Genomic DNA, 27,147 nt, shown 5'->3' on the forward strand with positions numbered 1-27,147 from the left:
ATTTTGTGGATATCAACAAATTGATTGTAAAGTTTACACGGAGAGGCAAAAGACCCAGACTAGACAACTCATTATTGAAGGAGAAGAACAAAGTTGGGAGCCTGACACTGTCCAACTTCCAGACTTACTATACAGCTACAAAAATCAAGACAGTGTGGTACTGGCAAAAGAACAGACAAATAGACCAGTAGAACAAAGTAGAAAGCCCAGAAATAAACCCACATAAAAATAGCCAACTGATCTCTGACAAAGGAACAAAAGCAATACAACAGAGCAAAGAAAGTCTCTTCAACAAATGGTGCTGGAACAACTGGGCATCCATATGCAAAAAAATGAATATAACACAGACCTTACACCCGTCACAAAAATTAATTCAAAATGGATGATAGACTTAAGTATAAAATAAAAAACTATAAAACTCCTAGAAGATAACACAGAAGAAAATCTGGACAACCTTAGGTATGGAAATGCCTTTTAGAAACAACACCAAAGACATGCACGATCCATGAAAGAAATTGATTAGATGGACTTGATTAAAATTAAAAACTTCTGCTCTGCAAGACAATGTCAGGAGAATGAGAAGACAAGCCACAGGATGGGAGAAAATAGTTACAAAAGACATATCTAATAAGGGACTATTATCCATAGTACACAAAGAACTCTTAATGTCCTACAAGAAAATAACCAACTTGATTAAAGAAATGGGCCAAAAACCTTGATACCTCATCAAAGAAGACACAGATGGCAAATTCAGCCTATGAAAAGATGACCCACAGGAAATTTCAAATTAAAACAAGATACCTTTACATACTTATTTGAAAGGCTAAGATTCAGAATACTCACAACACCAAACGTTGATGTGAATGTGGAGCAACAGAAATTCCCATTCATTACTGGAAGGAATCCTAAGTGGTACAGCCACTCTGGAAGACAGTTTGGCAGTTTCTAACCAAACTAAACATACTCTTTGCCATATAATCCAGCAATCACACTCCTTGGTATTTATCCAAAGGAGTCAAAAACTTATATCCGCACAAAAACTTGCATATAGATGTTTGTAGCAGCTTTATTCGTAAGTGCCAAAACCTGGAAGCAACCAAGACGTCCTTCAGTAGGTAGGGGAGAAATAAACTGTGGTACATCCAGGCAATGGAATATTATTCAGTGCTAAAAAGAAAGAAGCTATCAAGTCATGAAAAGGTAAGGAGTAATCTAAAATGAGTATTATTCATGTTAAAAAAGCCAATCTGAAAATACAGACAATCTGCCTGTATTTGCTACATCTGTTTTCCTGTTTCCTTAAATTCACTTAATCGTTACCTACTGTATGTTTCCACGTATATGACATTCTGGAAAAGGCAAAGCAATTGATAAAGTAAAAAGATCATTAGATGCTAATGGTTGGGGAAAGGAGGGATAAATAGGTGGAACACAAAGGATTTTTAGGGCAATAAAAATTCTCTGTATAACAATGGATACGTGTCATTACATATTTGTCCAAACCCATAGAACGTACAACACCTAGAGTGAACTCTAATGTAAACAATGGACTCTGGGTGATTATGATGTGTCAATATAGATTCATCAATTCTAATCAATATATCACACTTGTTGGTGATGTTGATAGTAGAGGAAGCTATGCATCTGTGGTATGGGGGATATGTGGTAAATCTCTATACTTCCTCTCTATTTTGCTCTGAACCCAAAACTGTTCTAAAAAATAGTCTTTTAAAGAAATATAATAAACCCATGTTAACATAAATAACATTTTTATTTAAAAAATGTTTTTTCCTAAACAAAAAATTAATCAAAATTATTCCTTTTTTTTTTTTTTTTCATTTTAGAGAGAAAGAGAGAGAGCAAGCAGGGGAGAGGGGCAGAGGGAAAGAGAAAATCTCAAGCAGGCTCCATGCTGAGCTCGATCCCATGATGCTGGAATCACAATCTGAGCTGAAATCAAGAGTCAGTTGGATGTTCAACCAACGAAGCCACCCAGGAGCCCCAAATCAGAATTATTCTTAAGCAGTCTATTTTTATTCTTAATTTCCCTTGTATCTGTTAAGGATTCTCCCCTCCCCTTAGTTTTTAAGTATTCATCATAGCTTAATTTAATCCCTTGACTGAGTTAGCCGGCATTATCGATTTTGTTGCAAAGATCAATTATTTAGTTTATTTTTATTTTAGGTTTTAACTCATTAATTTCTGTTTTTTATCTTTACTAACTGCTATCTTCATCCTTCCTTAGGTGTACTTTGTTATTCTTCTTCTAACTTCTTGAACTTGACTATTTAATTCACTTATTTCATTCTTTCCTGTATTTATTTATTTATTTATTTATTTATTTAAAACGTTTTATTTAAAATGTTTATTTATTTTTGAGACAATTCGAGAGACAGAGTGCAAGTGGCAGAGGGGCAGACAGAGGGAGACACAGAATCTGAAACGGGCTCCAGGCTCTGAGCTGTCAGCACAGAGCCCGATGCAGAGCTCGAACCTACCAACCGTGAGATCATGACCTGAGCCGAAGTTGGGTGCTTAACTGACTGAGCCACTCAGGTGCCCCATTTTTTCCTGTTTATAAATGTAAATATTTTTAATACCATGAATTTTCCCATAAGCACTGCTTTAACTGAATTTCACCGTTTTTTTCATGTGTAGTCTTAATGATCATTTTTTAATAGTCTGCAAAATCAGATTTCATCTCCTCTTTGACTCAAGCATTTATTTTAGAATTTAAAAAATTTCCAGGTGTCCAGGTCTTTTTGTTTCCCAGTCTTGCTATTAATTTCTGTCTTTAGTGATCCTACTTCCCTTGACAGCTGCCTCTCTCTTTCCTTTTCTTCGCAGTGAAAAGTCTCTAAAGGACTTTCACTTGTCTGTATTTGCTACATCTATCTTCCTGTTCTTTTAAAGTCATTTAATCATCAGGTTTCCCTTATCACCACCTCTATCTACATCACTAAATCAATTCTTCTTGCTCATTTTATTTGACTTATCAGTATAATTTGGAAAACTAAATATGCCCAAATTTGATTTTTTTTGTTACGATGTGAATAAGGGGTCAAGATTCGTGATTTCCCATATGGGTAGCCAATTGATTCAGCATCATTTATTTAAAAAATTTTTTTTTCAATGCATATTTCATTTGAAAGAGAGAGAAAGAGTGTGCACACAAGTGGGGGAGGGGCAGAGAGAGAGGGAGAGAGAGAATCCCAGAGCCCAGCGCAGAGCCTGATTTGGGGCTCGATCTCACCAACTGCAGGACCATTTATTGAAAAGATAATCTTTTCCACTACATTACTACATTTGTAACCAAACATCCCCAATATGTGTGCATCTGTTTCTGAAATTTACAATGTTTCATTAGCCTATTTCTCAGTCCTTGAACCAATATCACACTACCTTAACTATAACTATAGTTTATAACAAGTCTTTAGAACTGGGAGGAATATAAAACTTCTATAACATGGTTCTTATTTTTTCTGATTGTCTTGACTAATTTGGGCTTTTTCTTTTTTATCAAGATTTTATTTCAAGTAATCTCTACACCCAATGCAGGGCTCAAACTCACAATCCTGAGATCAAGAGTCACACATTCCACCCACTGAGCCAGCCAGGTGCCCCTGGGCTTTTTAAATCTTTATGTAGGTTTTACAGTGTGTCGATTCTACCAAAGGGGAAAAAAAAACCCTGCTGGGATCTTTATTGTGATTTCACTAAATCTATAGTTCAATTCAAGAAAAACTACCATCTTTAAAATATTCAATCTTCCAATCCATGAACAATAGTATATACTTCTGTCCACTTGGGTCTTCTTTTCCTCTATAATATCTTATAGTTTCCTATGCAGAGTCATATGCATCTCTTGTTAGACTGATCCCTACATATTTGATCTTTCATTGATGTAAATTTAAATTGTTATTTCAATTTTTGCCAATGATGCTTTACAGAAATACAACTACATATTGACTTTGCACCCTTCAAATTTGCAAATTCACTTATTACTCCTAATAGTTTTCTAAGTACATAATCATGTCATCCATAAATAGTGACACTTATACTTCTTTCCTAATCTTTATACCTTTTATTTCTTTTTCTTAAATTACAGTACTAGCTAGAGACTCCAAAATAATACTGAATAGAAAAGGTGATAAATGACATTCTTTATATATTGGTCTTTCTGTGACTTTTCTCCTTTATTCTATTAATAACACGGCTAATTATAATGTCTGGTTTTTGAATGTTAAGCCAATCTTATATTTCTGGGAAAATAGAAATTGGGTCAAAATATATTCTTTTTCCTAAAAATTGCAGATTTAATTTGATAGTATGTTATACTTTCATCTATATTTGTGAGTGATACTGGCTGTAATTTTCTATTCTTGTCATATCCCTGCTAGGTTTTAGTAGCAAGATTATGCTGGCCTATAATAAGTTGTGAAGTGTGTCCTTTTTTCTCTTATTCTCTGGAAGAGTTTGTGGGTGAAATTTTAGTTTGATAGTTATTTATTTTTTTCCATCACTTTGAAGCTAACTTTCCTTTGTCTTCTAGCTTCTTAGTTTCTGTTGAAACAGAATCTGTTTCTGGCAATCTCATGGCTGCTCCTTTGAAGATAATGATTTTCTTTCTCTGTCACTACTTTTATTTCCCGTTCTCACTACTTTTACTTATTTATTTGGTTTACTTTTCCATTTTGCATGTCTTTTTTCTTTCTTTTTTTAAGTAGGCTCCGTGCCCAGTGTGGGGCTTGAAGTCACTATCCTGAGATCAATACTTGCATGCTCTACTGACTGAGCCAGCCAGGCACCCCTTTTCTTTTCCATTTTGGAAAAGAGTTTACTCTCAGGTTTAAAATGCCCTATATACATAGATAGATATAGATCTATACACACACATATATATCTATGTGTGTGTGTGTGCGTTTCTATTTAAATTCGTTAGTTAACATACAGTGTAATATTAGTTTCAGGTGTACAATATAGTGATTCAACACTTCCCCACAACACTCAGTGCTCATCACAACAAGTGCCCTTCTTAATCCTCATCACCTATTTCACTCATACTCACACCCACCACCCCTCTGGTAACCATCAGTTTGTTCTCTATAGCTAAGAGTCTGTTAGTTTGCCTCCCTCCCTCTCTTTTTACTCCCCCATTGGTCATTTGTTTTTGCTCACATATGAGCGAAATCATTTCTCTTTGATTTTGGTTTCTACTTATACTGTGCTAATCTACTGTGGTTTTCTTGTAATGCTACTGTACTTAAGATTCATAATGCTTCTTGAATCTGTACGTTAATGTGTTTTATCAAGCTTTAGAGATTTTTCAGCCATTACCTTTCCAAAGACTACTTCTGCTATATTTTCCCATTCCTCTCCTGGGACCCTAATAACCTTTTTAACACATTTTGTGCCAGATTAAGGACAGAAGATTAAAAAACTTTTAACCTTACTCTCTTTGACAAGTGGGGTCTATGTCCTCTGTGCACGAATCTGAGCAAGCTGTGTGACACAGCTGATCAACAGAATACGAAAATGTGCCAGTGTCCATGCCCACATGGTCAGAGACCAGGTGTTCCCATACTTCCTCTCTTTTTGAATGCTTGCTCTGGGTGAAGCCAGCTGCCATGGAAGAAGGCCAACTACCCTGAGACTGCCATTTATGGAAAGAAAGAAACGCTGGCCAGCCCCAGAAATACCAGCTACCCTACCCTGGCATCACATACAAGAATGCAGAAGTCATCTTAGATGTTCCAGCTCCAGGAGGGGACATGTGGAGATAAAGCAAGGCCCCAGACTATGGAGCTAGTGGAGCCATCCCAGCCATCTCTAGCTGTTTGAACTACCCCAGCTGAAAATCAAAGCACTGTGAATCACAGACAAATCGAACCTGATATGCTGACTAAATTCCTGAACCTTAGAATCATGAACACAAAAAAAGTTGCTTTATGCCAATAAGTTTTGGAGTCATTTGTTACTTTTGAGAGAGAGAATCCTCCACAGAGGATACTTCTGAGTATCCCTGTACATTCTTCCTGCCAAGACCTGACCAATTTTTACCCGGGCCATTTCTCAGGGTTGTGTTTGCAGCTAGCAACCTTGAGGAATAAATAATATCTTTTTCTGGGACAAAGAGAAGTATTACTGTAAAAAGGGCATCCTCCCCAAGCTCATTACTGCTCAGATGTAATGAAAATTCACTGTGTGCACAGTATCCACATAAAATCCTCCCGGTTGCCACTATGGGATGTGGTGGGGCTAGAGGAGCTGACACAATATGATTTTCATGTTGCCTGCTGTGCCATGAATAAGAAGTCCTTTGCCTCTGACCCAGGAGACTTGTGTCTTCTGTCAGCATCCAGGAAGCGGTAATAGGCTAACTTATTTGTTCAATTATAAGGTAAAATCTTAGATTCTCCACAAGTCTTGACAGATACAGAGCAATAGGTAACTAGAACATATTCCATGTGTCTTTTCCATATTTTCTACCTTTTGCCTCATTGTGTTTCATTCTGAATGATTTCCTTTTGACCTAATATTCCAGTCCACTAATTCTCTCTGAATTTGGGGTCTTATTTGCTATTAAAACCATCTCCAATGAGTTCTTATTTAAGGTATGTTATTTTTCATTCTTAAATGTCTATTTGATTCTTTTTTTCACAATTTTCAGTCCTCTACTGAAATTCTCATTCCTTTTTTTTTTTCTCCCATCAATATAATAGTCATTTTGAAGCTCATGTGAAAGAATTCCATTATTAGAATCTCCTGTGGATGTTTCTATCATTTCCTCTTCATTTTTGGTCACACTGTCTTACCTCCTTTTGCCTTTTTATTTTTAATTCAGTGTTTTATGAAAAATTTAGAGTTAACCTGAGATTTAGGGTAATGTTACCTTCCTCCAAAGATTAACATTTACTTCAAGTAGGTGGCTAGTGGTACTCAAATCACAGATTACCTTAATCTAATCACAGATTGAGCTATTTCAAAGCCAGATTTATTTCTAAGGGATAGCACTTTGGGGTTCCAATGGCATAAAGGGTTTACCAGGACTGATGCTCCAACCTTGGTGGAGTATTAACACCTGTTTTTGTTTTTCTAGCCTTAAGTGTCCATCAGAAGCTCTGCTCAGCTTCTCACCCACCTTTCCCAGAATCAGTAGATGCTACTCAGAGGAAAAGTAGCCTAAATGCCAGGTTCATTTCTGCCTTCCCAGCATTCCAATACACTCAAATACATGTCTTCCACACTCTGTCCAGTTTTTCTAATTTTTAAAACTGGAGTGTTAATCCAAATAATTTATCCAATATTACCAAAAATGGAACTCCTCCAAAACCAGATGTGTTTAATGTTTAACGGTTTTAGAAGTTCTGTTTTTTCCATTTTCTCCATTATGGGCCTGACCCACACAACACTTGTTTTCAAAATATGCATTCTACCAAAAACCTTTAAGCCTGGAGGTGTATTTTCAAATAAATCAGGATACACGTTGTTAGCTATGAAAATACCTTACAAAATGTCATTTGCACAAAAACATTTTATCTAGGGTAGTGAAGACAAAACATTTGGAATAAAACAACTTAAAAGATTACATATATATCTTATATGAAAGAAAAAAAATGTACCAAAGTATTTCACATTTAAATTGGAAAGAAGAAAAACTATATCAGCTTTCGTATTTTATACTTTCCAATTCTAATTGTCTCTAAGCATTTACTAACATTAGCTAGAAATAAAGTGTCATTTATCATGACCCAGTGTTTTTAAGACATTCAAAACATACTGTTTTTTTGTATTCTTTTTCTTTTGAAAAAGTACATAATTTTATGAAAATGTGAAGTTTACTGAAAGCCTAAGAGAAATACCATATATGCCAACACTCACCATGAAAAATACGAAAATCAATATATGGATGAGAACCTCTTCTTTCTGATTCAAATCCTGCTCGACTCCTTACACGTACATCTCCTGGACAAAATCGAGAATAAAACATAAGCTTAGAAGGCTGCCATCTGGGAAGAAGCTCCCATATGCAGCAAAGGTTTATGTGGTATCATACTCACAAGTAATGACCCATTAGTGATATATATGGAATAAGTAGTTGAGAGTGGATTTATGTGAAGGGGTTTACAAATTTTCAATATTGAGTTGTAAGGCTAGATGAGGTTTTTTTTCATCTTCCCTTACAATAATAATAATTACAATCTAAACTTTAAAGTTAGCATTTGAAAACATGACAAGTATATAACAATCCAACCTGATATCTTATTATTCACAAGGAGTTTAAAAAATCCTCAGCACAAAACTTTAAAAATCCAGAAAGAAAAATATTAAGTGTCTAGCACCATCCTATAGACTATAAGAGACATGAAAGAAAATATATTACCTATTCTCAAGTACCTTACAATTTTATAAACGTACAGAAAAGTAAAGTGTTAAAGACTTTGCAATAAATGTTTAATTTGATATAACTTTTCTCTTTTCTCATTGACTATGGATATACCCAAGGCCTTTAGTTGGGTCTTAACTTAAACTTCAACCTTTATAAGCCCAGAATTGTTTCTACATGTGTCTATAGGACTTTCGGATCTACTTCTCCATAGAGCAAAATAACCAATGCAACTGTGTACCAGACACTCTGCTCCTTATAGGCATTATTTTAATTCTCTAAGCAACTCTGAGAGGTAGGAATCTTAGTCCCCATTTTACAGATGAAGATATTGAGACTGTGAGAGGTAGCCTGCTCATGCCACAAAGCTAGTGTAAAGGGTGAGTCAGGATTTAAACTTTGCTCTGTGGGCTCCAAAGGCAGCACTTTCCCCACTATACTTCCACAGCCTCCAACTGCACAACCTTTAGGTCTTCAGTCCCTTGAATTCTGCTTGCCTAGAGGGACTTCCTGCTCACTTGTTGTTTCTCTAAATAAGGCCATCATTTCCAACAAGGCTCATGTCATCTGAGTTCACCCCACAATGATTAATCATCTTCCTCACGTGGGGATTCCTTCACCCTGCAACACACTAAGCTCTTACTGAGCATCCACTATAGGTCAGGCACTGCAAATATACCAGTGACCAAAACACATAAAGTCCCTGTCTCCATGAAATGTATGCTTTCATGGAGACAAATAACATAACAAGTAATAATTTCATTCTATGGAAGATGGCAATAACTAACCTGGAGAAAACTAAAGCAAGAAACAGGAATATGGAAGGAGAAGTAGGGGAGGACTGACTTACTAGTGTGGTCAGAGAAAACCTCATTGGAAAGGAGGTATCTGAGCAGAGAAGCCTGAAGGAAGTGAGGCAGTGAGCCATGTGGCTATCCAGAAGAAGAAGTTTCCAGGCACAAGGAAGAACAAATAAAATATCCTGAGAAGGGGTATGTTCAAGGTCAAGCAAAGAGGCCAGCATGACTAGAGTGAGGTGAGTGTCAAGTGAGGTCAGAGAGGTAGCAGGGCTGGATCACGCAGGACCTTTGTGGACCATCATAATACCTCTGGCTATCTAAGACAGAAAACCATCAGAAGATTTTGAAGGGAGGAGTGAGACTGATTTAACTTATGTCTCAAAATGTTCACTTTGACCACATAGACTATAACTGACAAGAGGCACAGAGGAAGAGGCAGGGAGACTGGCTAAGGAGCAAACGTAAGAAACAAGGCAATAACTATGGCTTGGTGGGGGGTGGGCATGGAGAGATGTCATTCAAAGGGATGTGCATGATAAGTTCTGGAGGTTTAATGTACAACAATGCAACTATAATTAACAATAAAAAAATAACTATGGCTTAGATCGGGATGGTAACAGCAGTGGCTGGTGAAATTCTGGATATGTTTTGAAGGTATTAGCAAAGAGGATTTGCTGATAAAGTAGACATGGAGTAGGTAAGAAATAAGAGACAAAAAGGACCTGAAGGTTTCTGATGTGACAACCAGAAGAATGGAGTTACATGTTCTGAGATGGCAAAAGACTGAAAAATGAACAGACTTGGGCAACACAAATGTTTTGTTTAATAGACATATTACACTCATGTGGAAATGTTCTACAGAGTTTAAAAAAAAATGAGTCTAAAGGTCTGTTTTCAGGAGAGCAGAATCCTGAACATGTTTGCTGAGAGAGATGGAGACTGTAAGGAGGAAAAAGTCACACAGTCGTGAGGAAAAAAATATGTACCAGAGTAGAATGGAGCTGAGGCAGACATCCAAGGTAAATTAAGGAGGGGAAAAAAGGAAGAAGAGCAAAAATGGGGCACTGGAGAACACTTAGGCTTAAGAGGAAGAAAAAGGTTTCGTGAAAAAGGCAAGCAAACAAACAAACCAGAAAAAGGTGAAGAACATGAATGGCTCAATATCTTAGAAGTCGAGGGAGGAATTCTGAGCATTAGGAAAGGAGTCACGGAAGACTCCTTTAAGAAAAGCAAAGTAAACCTGCCTACTAGAATCTTAAGTTTGTTATTTATTTTGAGAGAGAGAGAGAGCACACGAGCACAAGCGGGGGAGGGTCAGAGAGGAGAGACAGAATGTCAGGCAGGCTCTGCAACATCAGTGCAGAGGCTGATGCAGGGCTTGAACTCACAAACTGTGAGATCGTGACCTGAGCCGAGATCAAGAGTCGGACGCTTAACCAACTGCACCACCCAGGTGTCCCTGGAATCTTAATAGTATGTTTTTAATAGTATGAATTAAAGTAGAAGGGATTGACGAGTGTGTGGATGAGGAGAGAAATCTGGCAAAGAGAGGGAGAAAGAAAATTATACACATATAACCTAAATTCATTTTACCTTACGGACTTGAGGAATATATTAAAAATTTAGGAACAGACACTGGACAAAGACAAATGGTCTTCCCTGCCAGCCACGTGACAACAAAATTCATGCAGTGACAGTACTATGTGATCAGGTATTTCATGGCCTCCTTTTTGTCCATGGACATCTCTTTAGCATTTAGCAACTCTACAAATCTGAAACACTTTTTATGAAGAATGCTCAGAATTCAAAATTTTTTTCAATGTTTATTTTGAGAGAGAGAGGGAGGGGGTGGGGGGGGGGAAGAGAGCGTGCATGTGGGGGAGAGGCAGAGAGAGAGAGGGAGACAGAGAATCCCAAGCAGGCTCCGTGCTCTCAGCACAGAGCCCCACACAGGGCTCAAATTCTTCAACTGTGAGGTCATGGCCTGAGTTGAAATCAAGAGTCAGAAGCTTAGCTGACTAAGCCACCCACGCGCCCCTAGAATTCAATTTAAAATTTTGTACTAAAGATAGAGTCCCAGTTATTAAGCCAGAGATTTTTCAATTACTCTAAAATGCCTCTTCATTTATATCACATTCAATATTGGTTTTGAGACTTTTAAACTTCAAAATAATAGATTATTTCTATTGCAAATAGTAATGAAAAGTAACCAAATGAAAGCTATCTCAATCTCAAATAACACTGGATGATAACAAAATTAACTGATATTGGTACAAAATAAATAATGCTTACCTAGCATACGAATGTACAATGCAGTCTGATCAGAACTGTCATAGGAAATCGCTCCACGCCTCTAGGAAAAAAAAAACATACATTTTTAATGCATGACAAGTAATGTTATACGAAATTCAACAGACATTATTATTTGTAAAGCACTGTGCAAAAGAAGTTGAATATACAAAGTGAAATTAGATATGGCATCTGCTCTCAAAATCTCTAGTTGTGAGGAAGACAACTGTAATATGATTAAGCAATACCATACAAGTGGATACAGAGTAAGGAACACGCACCAGGTAGAAAGTTAATGGCAGAGTCAGATAAGCCCACTTGGTGAGAGACATTTTGCAGAGGTAGACAGAACTGAAGAAGAGATATGGTCCAACTATTTACAATGCCCTTAATTTAAACACATATGAATAAGCAAACAAGAATCATCATTTGAAAAAAACCCATCAGCTAGAAATAAACGAAACAAAATGAAAAACCAACCAAACGGCCCAGAGGCTAGCAAGAAGTAAGAAAATTTTTTATTTTCTTATTTTTTAAATATTTCTTGATTTATTTTGGTGGGGGGAGGGGAAGAGTGAGAAGGAAAGAGAATCCTAAGCAGCCTCCGTGCTGTCAGCACAGAGTTTAACACGGGGCTTGATCTCACAAACTGGGAGATCATGACCTGAGCTGAAATCAAGAGTCAGACACTCAAATGACTGAGCCACCAGATGCCCTGAGAATTTTTAAAATGTAATTAGTTTACTCAAAGAGATTTGAGAAAACACTGAATCTTTAAAACAATAAACAAAAAATTTTTAAATATATTTTAAAAAGTAAACAGATATGGCAATGTATCTTGCAACATTATTCATAATGGCCCCAAACTAAAAACAACCTGGATATCCAGCAACTAATGAATGGATTAATAAAATGTGGCATATCTAGACCAACGAAGTATTATTCAGACATATAAAAGGTATGAAGTACTGATACACGCTACAACATAGATGAACCTTGAGAACAGTGAAGAGCCAGTCACAAAGGACCATACAGTGTATGGTACTATTGATATGAAATGTCCCAAACAAGCAAATCCATAGAGGCAGAAAGTAGCCTAGTGGCTGTCTAGAGTTGGGAGAGCTGGGGAAAAATGGAGAGTGAATGCTAATGGGTACTGTGTTTCTATCTACGGCAATGAAAATGTTCTCAAATTATCTGTGGTAATGACTGCACAACTCTGTGAATACACTGAAAATTACTGAATTGTATACTTCAAATGGGTGAATTGTATGGTATATGTGAATTGTACTTCAATAAAACTATTATAAAAAATAACAGGGGGTGCTTCGGTGGCTCAGTTGGTTAAGTGTCCAACTTTGGTTCAGGTTGTGATCTCACAGCTTGTGAGTTCGAGCCCCACGTCAGGCTCTGTGCTGAGGGCTCAGAGCCTGGAGCCTGCTTCGGATTCTGTGTCTCCCTCTCTCTGCCCCTCCTCTGCTCATGCTCTGTCTCTCTCAGGAACAAATAAACATTTTTAAAAATTAAAAAAAAAAACAAATATTACAAATTTAAAATATATATATTAATACAAAATAAATTTTAAGAGCTGAAATACACTCAGCGAGTTCTGCCAACTCTACCTTCACTCTCATCTCCCTTTCTCTATCCCTACTTCTTCCTTCCATCTCAGGTGAGAACACCTCTACACCTGGACTCTTGCAGTGGGCTGCTGACTAGTTTTTCTGATACATCTCTTGGCCTCCAGTCCACTCTTCACACAGAAGCAATAGCAAACAACTCAGCACCTGCTCAAAATCCTCCAATGGTTCTCCACACACTTGGAATAAAGTCCAGCACCAAGCTCTGATTTCTTTTTTTTTTTTTTCAATATGTGAAGTTTATTGTCAAATTGGTTTCCATACAACATCCAGTGCTCATCCCAAAAGGTGCCCTCCTCAATACCCATCACCCACCCTTCCCTCCCTCCCACCCCCCATCAACCCTCAGTTTGTTCTCAGTTTTTAACAGTCTCTTATGCTTTGGCTCTCTCCCACTCTAACCTCTTTTTTTTTTTTTTTCCCTCCCCTCCCCCATGGGTTTCTGTTAAGTTTCTCAGGATCCACATAAGAGTGAAAACATATGGTATCTGTCTTTCTCTGCATGGCTTATTTCACTTAGCATCACACTCTCCAGTTTCATCCATGTTGCTACAAAGGCCATATTTCATTCTTTCTCATTGCCACGTAGTACTCCATTGTGTATAAAAACCACAATTTCTTTATCCATTCATCAGTTGATGGACATTTAGGCTCTTTCCATAATTTGGCTATTGTTGAGAGTGCTGCTATAAACATTGGGGTACAAGTGCCCCTATGCATCAGTACTCCTGTATCCCTTGGGTAAATTCCTAGCGGTGCAACTGCTGGGTCATAGGGCAGGTCTATTTTTAATTTTTTGAGGAACCTCCACACTGCTTTCCAGAGTGGCTGCACCAATTTGCATTCCCACCAACAGTGCAAGAGGGTTCCCGTTTCTCCACATCCTCTCCAGCATCTATAGTCTCCTGATTTGTTCATTTCGGCCACTCTGACTGGCGTGAGGTGATATCTGAGTGTGGATCTGACTGGCATGAGGTTTTGATTTGTATTTCCTTGATGAGGAGCGACGTTGAGCATCTTTTCATGTGCCTGTTGGCCATCTGGATGTCTTCTTTAGAGAAGTGTCTATTCATGTTTTCTGCCCATTTCTTCACTGGGTTATTTGTTTTTCGGGTGTGGAGTTTGGTGACCTCTTTATAGATTTTGGATACTAGCCCTTTGTCCGATGTGTCATTTGCAAATATCTTTTCCCATTTCGTTGGTTGCCTTTTAGTTTTGTTGGTTGTTTCCTTTGCTGTGCAGAAGCTTTTTATCTTCATAAGGTCCCAGTAGTTCATTTTTGCTTTTAATTCCCTTGCCTTTGGGGATGTGTCAAGTAAGAAATTGCTGAGGCTGAGGTCAGAGAGGTCTTTTCCTGCTTTCTCCTCTAGGGTTTTGACGGTTTCCTGTCTCACATTCAGGTCCTTTATCCATTTTGAATTTATTTTTGTGAATGGTGTGACAAAGTGGTCTAGTTTCAATCTTCTGCATGTTGCTGTCCAGTTCTCCCAGCACCATTTGTTAAACAGACTGTCTTTTTTCCATTGGATGTTCTTTCCTGCTTTGTCAAAGATCAGTTGGCCATACGTTTGTGGGTCTAGTTCTGGGGTTTCTATTCTACTCCATTGGTCTATGTGTCTGTTTTTGTGCCACAAGCTCCGATTTCTAAAGGCCTCCGTGTTCTGCCTACCTCTCGGTCCTTGTGTCCTCTGACCTACCCTCACCACCACGACCCAGCCACACTGGATTCCTTGCTGTTCCTCAACTGCACCACAGACAGATGCAGCCTTTATACTTGTTCTCTCGTCCAGAATCACTGCATCACTGTTCTCTTCTTATCTCTCAGGTTCTAGATGAAATGTCATCTCTCCAGAGAGGCATTCCAAGACTACCAAATCAAAAGTCACCTGAAAGCCACCTTCTCCCATAGCCCTACTTTCCTGCTCTGTATGACACTTAGCTGGTATATGGCTATCTTTGTTTGCTCGTTCTAAAATGGAAGCTCCACAAGAGCAGCAACTGTGTCTGATTTTCCATGGTACCCCTGACCCCTAAAACAGTAGCTTTTAGTAGATTCTAAATAAATTAGTGAATTTATTAAGTTGATGAATAAACTCATGAATACCAGAATTGATATAAAGACAGATTTCAAAATCTAGAAAAAAAAACTGATCAAACCACCTATTGGAAAGACCTTTCTAACTTATCTACAAGACATGTCCAGAAGTCATGAAAGATGGATCAAAATGAGTTCAATAGACATGACAAAGGGCAAATTTCCTCCTACTATATCCAAAAATGGAAGGAACAAAAAAGTGCCTTACAAATCAACTAGAAAGTGATGAATAATAGTGTGGAAAACAGGTCGGACATAAACATATTATTCACAGGAAAAGAAATAATAAGCCCATAAACACAAGATGCTTGACTTCATTAACCAAAGTAATAAACATTAAAGCAATGAGATATTTCTACAAATCAGATTAATGATCTTCTTCCCTCACAAAATTCTGGCATGAGATTTACAACTCCTGAACACATGCCTAGAAATCTCAAGGAAAAATAATCTTTTTACCACTATCACTATAAAGAAATTTACTTTTATCTATAGCCCTTACTTGGATTTAGTTTGCAAAATAATTCCCCAAATCATTATTATCATCTCCTTATAATGCTTATCATGTAAGAGAAAAATGTCAATTAAACTCTTAACACAATTTCAGGTATCCTTACAAAAACAAAAAAGCTTCAAACAAAGATAAATTTCTAATTTCTAACACTGATTGTCTCCAGGGAGCCTGAGGGACAGAGATAGGAGGACTTTTCAATGTTTATCTGTTGAATTCTTTCTCTTTTTTGAGAGAGAGACAGAGACAGCTGAGTGGGGGAAGGGCAGAGAGGGAGACAGAGAAACCCAAGCAGGCTCTGCGCTGACAGTACGGAGCCCAACGTGAGGCTAGAACCCACAAAACTGTGAGATCATGACCTGAGCTAAAACCAAGAATTGGATGCTTAACTGACTGAGACACCTAGACTCCCCTGTTGAATTCTGTAACATGTGCAGTTATTATATATTCACAAAATAAAATTAAAAGTAAAAAGTAAAATAAAAATCTACTACAACGAAAGCTATAAAGAAAAAAAAGCTTGATCTAAAATCCCAAGGGACTAAATCATACAGAATACACTCATAGCAGCATCATGCTTAAAGTGTCTTCTACCAACAGAGTACTATCCGAAGGAAGCCTACTGCAGTGTAAATTAAAACAGTTTCAGGGTAAACTATTTATTCTGGAGCAAACAGCCACTGTAATCACTTGGTATGAAAAGGCACCTCTCATACTTGCTGTCGATCCTCCCCTAAGACATTTAGCTTATTAGATTACAGGCCTCCCCTTAATACCACCATATTAGAGGAAAACCTAGTAGACTAGAGAGCACACATGTGGAAATAAATATTTCTATCAGCCAGGACATATTAATGAAACTATAGATATCACTATGGAATGCTTGTCATGGCCATCACCTATTAACCTGCTAGTGTCCAATAACAACTTGGATAAACAGGTTGTTAAAACGAATTGTAACTTGTTATCTCTAACAGCCCTCTTTAGGAAAGTGACTGGCCTTACTATCTTCTTTAATATAGGATGACTATTTACTAAAACAGCCACTAATTAGGAATGTAAAATCTCATTATAAGGACTGAGAAAGACTAATATCAGTTCTCTGTTAAAATAATGTAAGTCAAAAACTAGTTAGTTAACAGAATCTAAATTATATCTATGGCATACTAAATTTCTTTTAAGGTAATCCCTTTAGACTTATTTATAGAGGCATTAATTTAGAAATAAGAGTGATAAGGTCTATATTAATCATAAAAACCTGGCAAAAGAATAGAATTTTAAATATGTTAAATTACTTGGTGAAGTACAAATTATTCAAATTATTCTATTCATTACTAATTTAAGTTTTATCCAAAAATAGTTTAAATGCTACATTAAACCACACATAACTCTTATAAAATAAATTCAAATAAGACAATTTTAAAGAATGGACCTTAAAATATATCTATCTGAACCCATCAACAAATATATCCTCAGGGATAATTCATTCATTTATCTCCTCACAGACCAAGATTAAAAATATTATTATTAAAAATATTATTAAATTCTCTCACTAAGCAACTGAGGTAGAATAATCTAAAGTAACACATTTTTGAAAAATATACTGTAAATCATGAAGAACAATAAAAATTTGATTTGCATGTTAGAATTAGTTATTTTAAACCATAGTTATGAGTGCTTTATACACCAACACTGCAGCACAGACGTAACACATATTTTTTAAAGATTACCATTTTAAAGTCATCTGCTAGTAAAATTCTATTTTTAATAAAAATAATAAAACAAAGTTAATCCAAATCCTGTGTCACTGACAGTCATAAAACACTCTGAGCTATCATCCACATTTCCACCTCACCTCACCAGTGAATGGAAATAACTGAGAAGCTTCTACTCGTGACTTTTCTAATTTAGCCATCCTGGGAACAGCTTGTAAAGCAAACCAGTATAGGTCAAAACATGGGCGAGGCTGAGCTAATCAGAAACTGACAGCCACAGCATAAACAAGTTAAATTTTAAGGTTCCAAAGTATCCACTGCCATGCCAACAGGACTTCTGAGTGTCCGGTTAGACACTTGCTCATCTTAAATCAGGATGAATCTCTCTTCCACCAAAGATCTGACTTATGAAGTGAATGTCAAAAGGTGTAAAAATTGTTCCAATATTAGTTAATACATAATTTTTAAAGACAGACCTTTTAAAAAACCGAGCAAAGATGTTTTTATCTGTTTTTATCCTGTTTAAGTTTTCCACTAACATGATCTACTGTGCAAAAGTATGTTTATTTCCCTTACATGGAAAAAGTAATAATACATTAACTAACACTTGCTGGACTCCTACTGTGGGTGAGGAACTGTTACAGGTGCTTTCATACAAAATGTCAATCCATACAAGACCTTCACAAGGTAGGTTTTGTTGGCTCCGTTTTGTGGATTTGTAAACCACTGGTCAAAGGGCTCAATCAACAGTAGCACTAAATACGTTTTTTGGTAACATTACCAAACAACAGCACCAGACTACAAAAGATGCAAGTCCAGTCAAAGTTTTAAAAGCAGTTTTCTCTGATGTAGTAAAATGAGCTTTTTAAGGGCATATTCATCTTACACGCGCTAGAGAAACATGCTGGTGTTTGTCTATCTGCATCGATCTACTGAATAATTAGTATCCTTCCCATTCTTCTGGACTATGCAAACATTATATTTTTCAAAAAATAACACAAACTTAAAATGTTAACATTCTTTTTGTTTAAAAACTTAATTTTTTGCTGGTTAGAAAAAAAGTAAAAAGTCTTTGAAAACATCCACAACTCAATTAACGTGTTATTAGTACTAACTTGACCTTCATTCAATAACTTGGTAAACTAATCCTTTAAAAACAATGAGTAAACAGCTGTCAGTGCAACAAAATTAATTCTTAACTTACAAAACACAAGGATTTTAAAAATTTGAGTACACTGTTGTTTTTTTTTAAGAGATTTTTTAAAAAGAGATTTCTTCAATCATATTCACTAAGACTACTTCACATAAGGGACAGTTAGTTATGCTCAAAACATTATGCTTAAATGTGAAAAATTATGTATCAAGGATTAAAACCCTGGTTGGAAAAGAAATTTAACTTTATGGAAGCTTTGTGTTACTTAGCAAATACTGATAGGCCTTATAAATCTTAAGTGAATATTCTTCAATTTAATACAGGAAGAAAAAAGCTGCATGATGGAAGAAAGATATAATCATTTTTAGACAAGTATAGAAAAAATAATTTCACATAGTGTCATCTTAAATATTTCCTACTTTAGTTTGAGACTTTTGTCTAGATGGAAGCATTTCTGAATCCTGATCCTCAGAATTCAAGTTCAAAAACAACAGACACATAATAAATCTTACATTTTTTCCAACATATTATAAGTTAGGTACACATCTTAGTAGCAGTAACACTTTAACAGAGAACATGAGAGGTTATTATTTAGTTTTTAAAAAGTTCCTAACTGTTCAGAAATTCTTAACAACTATACATTAAACGTAAGTATTAGGAAATTCTTATCTCCAAAAGTATTTAAAATATGTATACCAAAACTATAAATTGTTTAATAATTATTTAATCTTAAAAGGTATATTTCTATAACTATAAAAACTTCTTTAAGGGGATGATACTGAGGGAAGCTACTTCAATACCGAGGAATGATACCATAAAAAGCCCTTAAAAGGAGGAATAAGGTGGGGGGAAGAATAAAAATTACACGCTTAACCACAATTAAGCTTTTCAGCTGACAGGTAAAACTCATAGCTCTTTTAATCAGAAAAATAAAAACTGAAGCAAAAGAAATTCATAGTAAATCTATTCCAATCAAATATATAAACTAATGATGAACGTCACAATCCTAAAAATAAAGATGGCCTACCTTAGAGGCGATCCACTTGATAAGAACCACAGCCAGACACCAGATCAATGTAATTCCCATTGGATCAACCAAAAGCCCACTGCATAATCTCCCTCCTCTTCCAGCAGGCAATGAGTAAGGAAGACTTATTATGAGTTTGATAATAACCAGCTGTCCGGAGGCAGAAGAGAGGGGACACTGACTGCCTTGAACCTCAAGCAGCTGCCTTCAAACAACGATCACCTGACTCCTCTGAGAAGGCGCTGCCAGCCAGCCTTCCTACCCAGCGCGTGCTTAATGCCACAACCCCAGGGTTGGGGGAGAGCAGAAGTAATGTTGGAAGAGGAAAGGAAAAACCTTAGTGAGAGCTGACACTCTCACAAAATGTAGACAGAAGTCTCACAAAATGTAGACAGAAGAGGTCTCGGGCTACCCCCAAAGACTTCTACATCTGAATACTAAACAGAGTGCTTTGACACAACTTCCCAAAAATGTTTAGCAATACAAAAAATTTCCTAATTTCTTTCACATAGACAAGCTTCACAAGTATAATGTCCTGGCATTTAAAAATATTAATGCATTTTATTCTTTCTTTTCAACTTTTAACACTGAATTTGTTTGACTTTTTATTTCCTTTAGGGCTAGGATTACTTTATGAATGTTAGAGTCTTTCATAAATATTGCCGGCCCTATTTAACATTATAATTCACTCATTTAGCATTTATTGACAAAGGCCAGTCTAGCAGCACATTTTCAGACAATTAAAAGTATATTATCTCTACGTCCTAAATGCCATCTTGTTTATAATTACAATATTTTTCAGTACATGTCGCCTTTTCTTGGCTGGTGAGTGAACTCTCTATTAGCCAAGTGTGCCTATATTCATCCACCTTCATGACCTCATAGCAGCCAGCAGGTTGCAGGTAGTACTGCTGAGAAAGTCTTTCCTGAAACTTTCATCCAAGTATTCTACAAATAGTTACTACGCTGCTCCTATGCAGCAGGCCCTGTGCTAGATGCCAAGGGCATCATCACCCAGTGAAAACAGAAATGGCTCCCGCCCTTGAGAAGCTTACAGTTTCGTCAGAGTCTTCTGTAACCAAAGTCTACAAAAATAAGTGCAAAATTGCACATGTAACAAGTGTCCACAATGAAGTGGAGGTAAGAACTGCCAACACAGCCTGGATCTGACCTAATTGAGAGGTGAGGGTCTTCTTCCCACAGTTCCTGAAATGTCCCTGAGCTGAAATGAAGGGGCAAGAACATGAAGAGGACAGGAAGAGTGATCTGTGTAGACACCACAACACATGATGGCCAAGGAACTGATGAAACAAAGCACAGTAAGAAGAGATGGCAAGAACAGGGCCGGCTAGAACCCAGGGCGAGCGAAAGCGGAGGCCATGTGAAGGTGTTTGGTCTTCATCCTGAAAGCTACCCTAAAGAGCTTCAGCAGGTATTGGTCAAGGACAGCTCTGTGGGGTAGAGCTGGCCAGGCAGTTAACAGGCCACTGCAGAGGTCCAGGCGAGAGGACATGAGCCTAGGCTGGGTGGTAGAGATGAAAAGAGGGGGCTGGCGGGAGAAATACTGAGGACGTGACAGTACTGCCAGACTGCAGTCCGTGACAAGACAGAGGCATCTGCATGTCAACACCACACAAAGGATGGTTCTAAAATATTTGAAATAGCCCAAATGGGTCAAATACTAATGCTATTTTCATGATCCAATCCTCAGTACGAAGAGTTTATTTAAAAGAAAAGTTAATTCTAGACCTGTCAAAATGAAGCATAAATTAAATTAGCAGATCTAAATCAAAATTTTCCTAAATTGAAACCGTTTATAACACATGGTCATAAATTTCTCACTCTACCTTATACATTATGTATATCTCTTCTTGCTACTGAACTAACAAGCTGTAATGCAATCCTTGAACAAATGGAGAAGACTTTTTTTGTCAGGAACCTAAGCGTGACATGAGATTGTCAGGGTCTTTCATTACTCTCTGCATTCTAGTAGGGTTCCAGTAACCAAACCGAAAGGATGCCCAGGGATAGGACAGAGCAGCAGAACGCGTATTCACCAGAGTCTCAGGAGAAATGCTGGTGGCCATGGGTAAGGGGCCGTGGAGCCTGCGCCAGTGGCTACCACAGACTTGAGGTCATTATCTGCCACTCTAGCCCATGCTGCACACTCTGAATTAGCCCAACACCGTGATGCTCAGTCCAGGAGTACATCTCATTTTCATACTTCCTTTCCAATCAGCTACTTAAAGAGTCAAATTTTGAGAAGCAAATACAAGATTGCTGTTTTCAGTACAGTACTTAAATATTTTTATAAATGTCTTTTTGGTTAACGGTGAGCTCAAGAATCTGCACTTTCATTTAGTCTACAAAGGAAGGCTCGAACAGGAAAAAAAGGCAAGAATCAGAATTGAGATACAGAATTAAAAAAAAAAAAAAAGACAGTAAGAAAGGCAGTCCTAACAGTTCTCTCATTTAAGTGAATTTCTGTCAAGAGTTTATTTCCACCATCTCAAAACTCTACTAGTCTTAGAGACAAGAGTCTGGGTTTATTTTGCATCTTTACTCCCAAGAGCTGAGTGAGCCAGGGCAAGTCACCACTTCGTGGGCCCTTCTACTCCTCACCTTCACAGGACTTACAAGAGTGTCATACAAGAACACTTCGCTTATAGCAGCTCTCAGTAAATTTTTGCCAAATCAGAATTAGATATTTAAGACCCAAGGAGGATACTGACCTAATCACTCCAGCTTCAACCCAACAAAAGACTTAACTGAAGTCACACGGATCTATGAGGGCAACTTGCACTGTGCTTGTCTAGGGCCTAGGAGAGCTAGGGTCTTGGCTTTCATTGTTCACACTAGTGAATAGGTTGGCTCCCTAAAGTGGTTTTCCCAGCACCCTCTTCTGAAATTTCTACTGTATGTCTAACAGTAAAATACAGAGATAATCAGGACACAAGCCTCCCAAATTAGAACATTCTCTATTTGAATAGAAACAGTATTGAATTTATGCCTAAAAAAACCCATAGATCCTTCATTGCTAATGATACATGTACATCATTCACATCTTACAAAAATCTTAGGCAATGTAATTTTTTTCTTAAAACAGTACCCTTAACACTCTTAATGGCATGGACCTATTAGGTTTAAATTTTTTTCTTTTTGTGAGATATGAGATATTTACTACTAATTTATAAGTTACAAGACTTCTTTTAATAAAAAATTCAGTAAGATGAAATAAAAGCAAAAGCTGCTATCAAATTAGTATGAATATTCCTTTACATTATGTTTATTTCATAGAAAATTCTCCTAAATATTAGTCTTTCCAGATTGAATCATGTAAGTTATTCCATAAAGAAAAAGCTACCTCTTTTACACTAATGACACATGTATCCTTTTACATGAACTTTTCTCACCCCAAAGCGTTAGTGAAACATGGAAGGATAACAACAACAAAAAAATCAGACTATACTAGAAAAATTAAGGCCCAGGATACAACTAAGCTTTCAAAAACAGAATTTGATACTTTAAGAACAAAGTATAATTTTTTTTTAACTTTCTGGGGCTAATATCTGAAAAATCAAAGTATTAAAGGCAGACAATTTTAAAATAGTTTAAAACTGTGATCAATAGAAAGAAAAGACATTGACTTTGATCATTGTGTTTTAGAGAAGTAATCCAAGTGCAAATTTTATCCCTGGGGCTCTCTGCCACCCACAGGACACCTGTCAATCTTGGCAATAGCCTTTAGCTATCCATATAGAGACTCAGCATGTCCTTCCCTCAACCAAATTAGGCTACCCTCATCTGCATTGACATCAGCGTCTATAATTTTGGATTCTCATGGACAGAAATAGCCTATCCCAGAGTTCTTTATACAAATGTTGTGTCTGTGGAAAACTATAACGAAACTTATAATAGAAAAATATAAACACTATAGTCAAAACCTTCCAATTGTGCTTTTATCATTTTGAATTCCAGCCAATTTTCATAGCAAATAATGTGTCAAAGCAAGTTTTTTGTTCAAATCCACATATCAGGGCTTATTTTTCTTCAAATGGTATGAATTTCAAGAGATATGAAAGTGACAAAAAATGAAGCTTCAATAACAAAAATACTTTAGAACTATGGTAACATGGGAATTTTACCAGTAAATTAAGACCTTTGTATCATATTGATTTACAGCTCCCAATTAAGTTTTTTGTTACATAGTATCTCAGTAGTTGATGACAATGGGCATGCGATTAGTCCTAGAGTATGGAGGAAGCAGTAAAAGCACCCTGACATTTTACAAAACATTCAAGTCTTCTGTTACAGACAACTGTCTTATGATACTAAAAGAACTGAGATTTGCATATTGAACCATTGTTCATGATATATTAAAAATTATGGAAAAGTAGAAGTGGTCGCAATTTTTAGAAGAAAAAACAGTAGTGCAGATCTATAGAGTACGAACTTAGAAAAAGAACATCAACGTGCATGCTGTAAGTGTAAGACTACTGGTATATTATTAGACCAGGAGAATGTCACAAACAAGGGACACCTTAATTTCAGCAAAGCTGAACATGAAGTCTCTAGTGGCAATCTTAAAAAAAAAACAGAGCAATGTGAGCCCCACACTACATTTAGGCAGACTCCTAGCTGACTAAAACATACCCAGAGATTAAGTACTTGATATCAAACTAGTGGAAGAATTCTAGAGGTAACTAACAGAACTCTGCTTTTGACCTCATCTAGTTCCATAGTTCATTTATTGGGGTGCAGATCAGACAAATGCATATCAAATCTGCATATAAATGCAAAGGATAAAACAGCATGCTTAATTACAAATAACAAAAAAAGTCAGAATGTTTAATCTCTAAATAAGAGACAGTAATTAAAGGCAATCTTAGGAGACATTGAAAGTCAAATAAGTATCCAGATAGAGGATGTTCCATTATTCTCAATACAGACCACTTTTATGAGACTGAGTTCAGTCTGAGTATCACACTGGAAGATGCATACATATATGGCATTTTACTTTTTATTTATTTTTAAAAAAATGTTTATTTTTTTGAGAGTGTGCGTGTGTGAGTGAGTGGGAGAGGGGCAGAAAGAGAGGGGGATAAGGGACCTGAAGCAGGCTCTGTGCTGACATCAGAGAGTCCGATGTGGGGCTTGGATTCACAAACTGTGAGATCATGACCTGAGCCAAAGTCAGACACTTAACCAACTGAACCACTGAGGCACCCCTTATATCTTAATTTTTTTTTAAATTTTAGGGAGAGTATGTGTACAAGTGTACAAGTCAGGGAAGGGGCCGAGGGAGAAGTAGAGAGAGAATCTTTTTTTAAAAAATTGTTTTTAATGTTTATTTTTTAGACAGAAAGAGACAGAGCGTGAATGGGGGACAGAGAGAGAGAGAGAGGGAGACACAGAATCCGAAGCAGGCTCAATGCTCTGAGCTGTCAGCACAGAGCCCGACGTGGGGCTTGAACTCACAGAGCATAAGACCATGATCGGAGCCGAAGTCGGATGCTTAACCGACTGAGTCACCCAGGCACCAGAAAGTAGACAGAATCTTAAGCAGGTTCCATGCTCAGTGAAGAGGCTGACACAGGGCTCAATCCTATGATCCTAAGATCATGACCTGAGCCAAAATCAAGAGTCAAATGGTCAACCAACTGAGCTACCCAGGTACCCCATACATGGCATTTTAAAATGCAGATAAGAATAATATACATAAGGGATAACAGTATTATGAACGGAGATGCTTTTGGCAAAGAAATAAAGAGGGGCAGAATTGGTATTAAACAGCTATAAGGTAAAATAATCTAGGCAGTTTGGCTTTTTTTTTTTTTTGGTGAAATTACAGAAGGTAGAAATAAGACTAACATGCAGTAAGTTTGTGGAAAATAGAATTTGATTCAATATTACTATCTAAGAACTTTCTACAACTTGAGCCATGTAAATTGAGAAGAGCTGCCTCAAACAAGCCTCTGTCAAGGAGGTTATGAGACAGGCTAGGACAAATGATCTTCATGCTCTCTGCCAATTCCAAGATTCCATAATACTATAATTGAATCAGACACTGGAGTTCAGGGAAGCTGAAGTGCTTGAAATTTGTAGGTTGAGTACCAAAGAGGGAAAGTGTGAAGAAAATAGGCTCTAAAATTCTGAAAGTGAATCTTCTTGACTCCTTGGCTAAATATTAAGCTAGTTATGTACAGTATGAGATTCCATGAGGCCAGGAGAATAACCAAGGGAAGAACTACTAAAGGAGACATGAGTCGCAACCAACCACTGTAAAGAGCTCTCACAGAATATCTGGGACATTCCACAGAGACCCCAGAAATGCCCTACCTTAGGAGAAGGGCAAAACTAGTCCATCAATGCAGCAAATTTTATTGAACAACACCATTCTAGACCCACACTAACAAAACTCATAATATGCCGAAAAGGATCAGGCTGATCAGCAAGTAACAAAACTGTCTGCCAGATCAAAATTCAACACTCTTTTAAGCATGACAAAATTACAAATTAGGAGAATAAACAGGAAAAGGTAACCCAACCCAAGGGGTAAAAAGTCATAAAAACAAACCTAGAAATGATCAAGATGATGGAATTAGTAGAAAATAATTTCTAAAATGTTATTATATATAATATTTTCAAAGATTTAAAGGAAAACATGCAAACAATGAAAAAATAAATTAAAACTTAAAAAAAATGGACTATTTGTAGCTGATAAATATAGTATCTAAATTAAAAGATTCACAGTTGGGCTTAACAGCAGAATAAAGAGAGTAGAAAAAGAGAGCAGTGTAAATTACCTAAACATTTCCCAAATTTGATGAGAACTACCAATCCAAATATCGAAGAAGGTCAATGAACTTCAAATAGGAAAAACACAAAACCACACCAAGATATGACAACAAAATTGCTGAAAATCAGTTGATACCAAAACCAAAAACATTATAAGAAAAAGACACCACAGATGAAACCCCTCATAAGACACAAGAGTCTTTAAGAAAACATTAGAAAATCAAATTCAACAATATATAAAAAGGAAATGCATTATGACTAAGGGTAAATTATCCCAAGAATCCAAAATTGGCTTAATGTTTGAAAAAACAATTAAATGTAATTCAACATATTAAAAGAAAAAATCATACAATCACTTCAATTGACAAAGAAAAAGCATTTAACAAAACTCAATACCCATTTATGATAGACACTCCTACTAATAATATAATAAATGAAAAATTTCCTCACCTTATGAAGATCTATGAAAAATCTACAACCATTATCATACTGAGCAACAAAAAACAATGCTTTTTCCCAAACATCATGAACAAGGCAAGGATGTCTGTTCTACCACTTCAACATAGTATTATAAGTTATAGCTAATGCATTAAGACAAGAAAAAGAAACATATGGCATACAAATTGGAAAGGAGAAGAAAATCTGTCTTTATTTGCAGGACAATCAGTTTGCCTATGTAGAAATCCTAAAAACTCTACCAAAAAAACCCTATTAGAACTAAAATTTACCAAAG

At 36.7% G+C, this 27,147-nt stretch overlaps 1 protein-coding gene across 4 annotated transcripts in view; it reads right to left on the reverse strand.

Annotated features, from left to right (window-relative positions):
- The window catches only part of PDE7A (phosphodiesterase 7A), a 122,676-nt gene that overhangs the window by 48,411 nt on the left and 47,118 nt on the right, over positions 1 to 27,147 (reverse strand). For 3 of the 4 annotated variants that reach the window (XR_006198110.1, XM_042923241.1, XM_042923242.1), the window contains exons 2-3: positions 11,479 to 11,539; positions 7,882 to 7,965 (exon numbers count right to left, since the gene is read on the reverse strand). Coding sequence is in view for 3 of the 4 variants with exons in the window: in XM_042923241.1 (XP_042779175.1) it covers positions 7,882 to 7,965; positions 11,479 to 11,539 (145 nt within the window). In the remaining variant the exon portion in view is untranslated. Of the gene's footprint in view, positions 1 to 7,881; positions 7,966 to 11,478; positions 11,540 to 19,616; positions 19,692 to 27,147 lie in introns of those variants that run through there. The other variant, XM_042923243.1, reaches the window with a different exon arrangement.

Source organism: Panthera leo, chromosome F2, assembly GCF_018350215.1.
Source record: "Panthera leo isolate Ple1 chromosome F2, P.leo_Ple1_pat1.1, whole genome shotgun sequence".
NCBI classification, from domain to species: Eukaryota; Metazoa; Chordata; class Mammalia; order Carnivora; family Felidae; genus Panthera; species Panthera leo.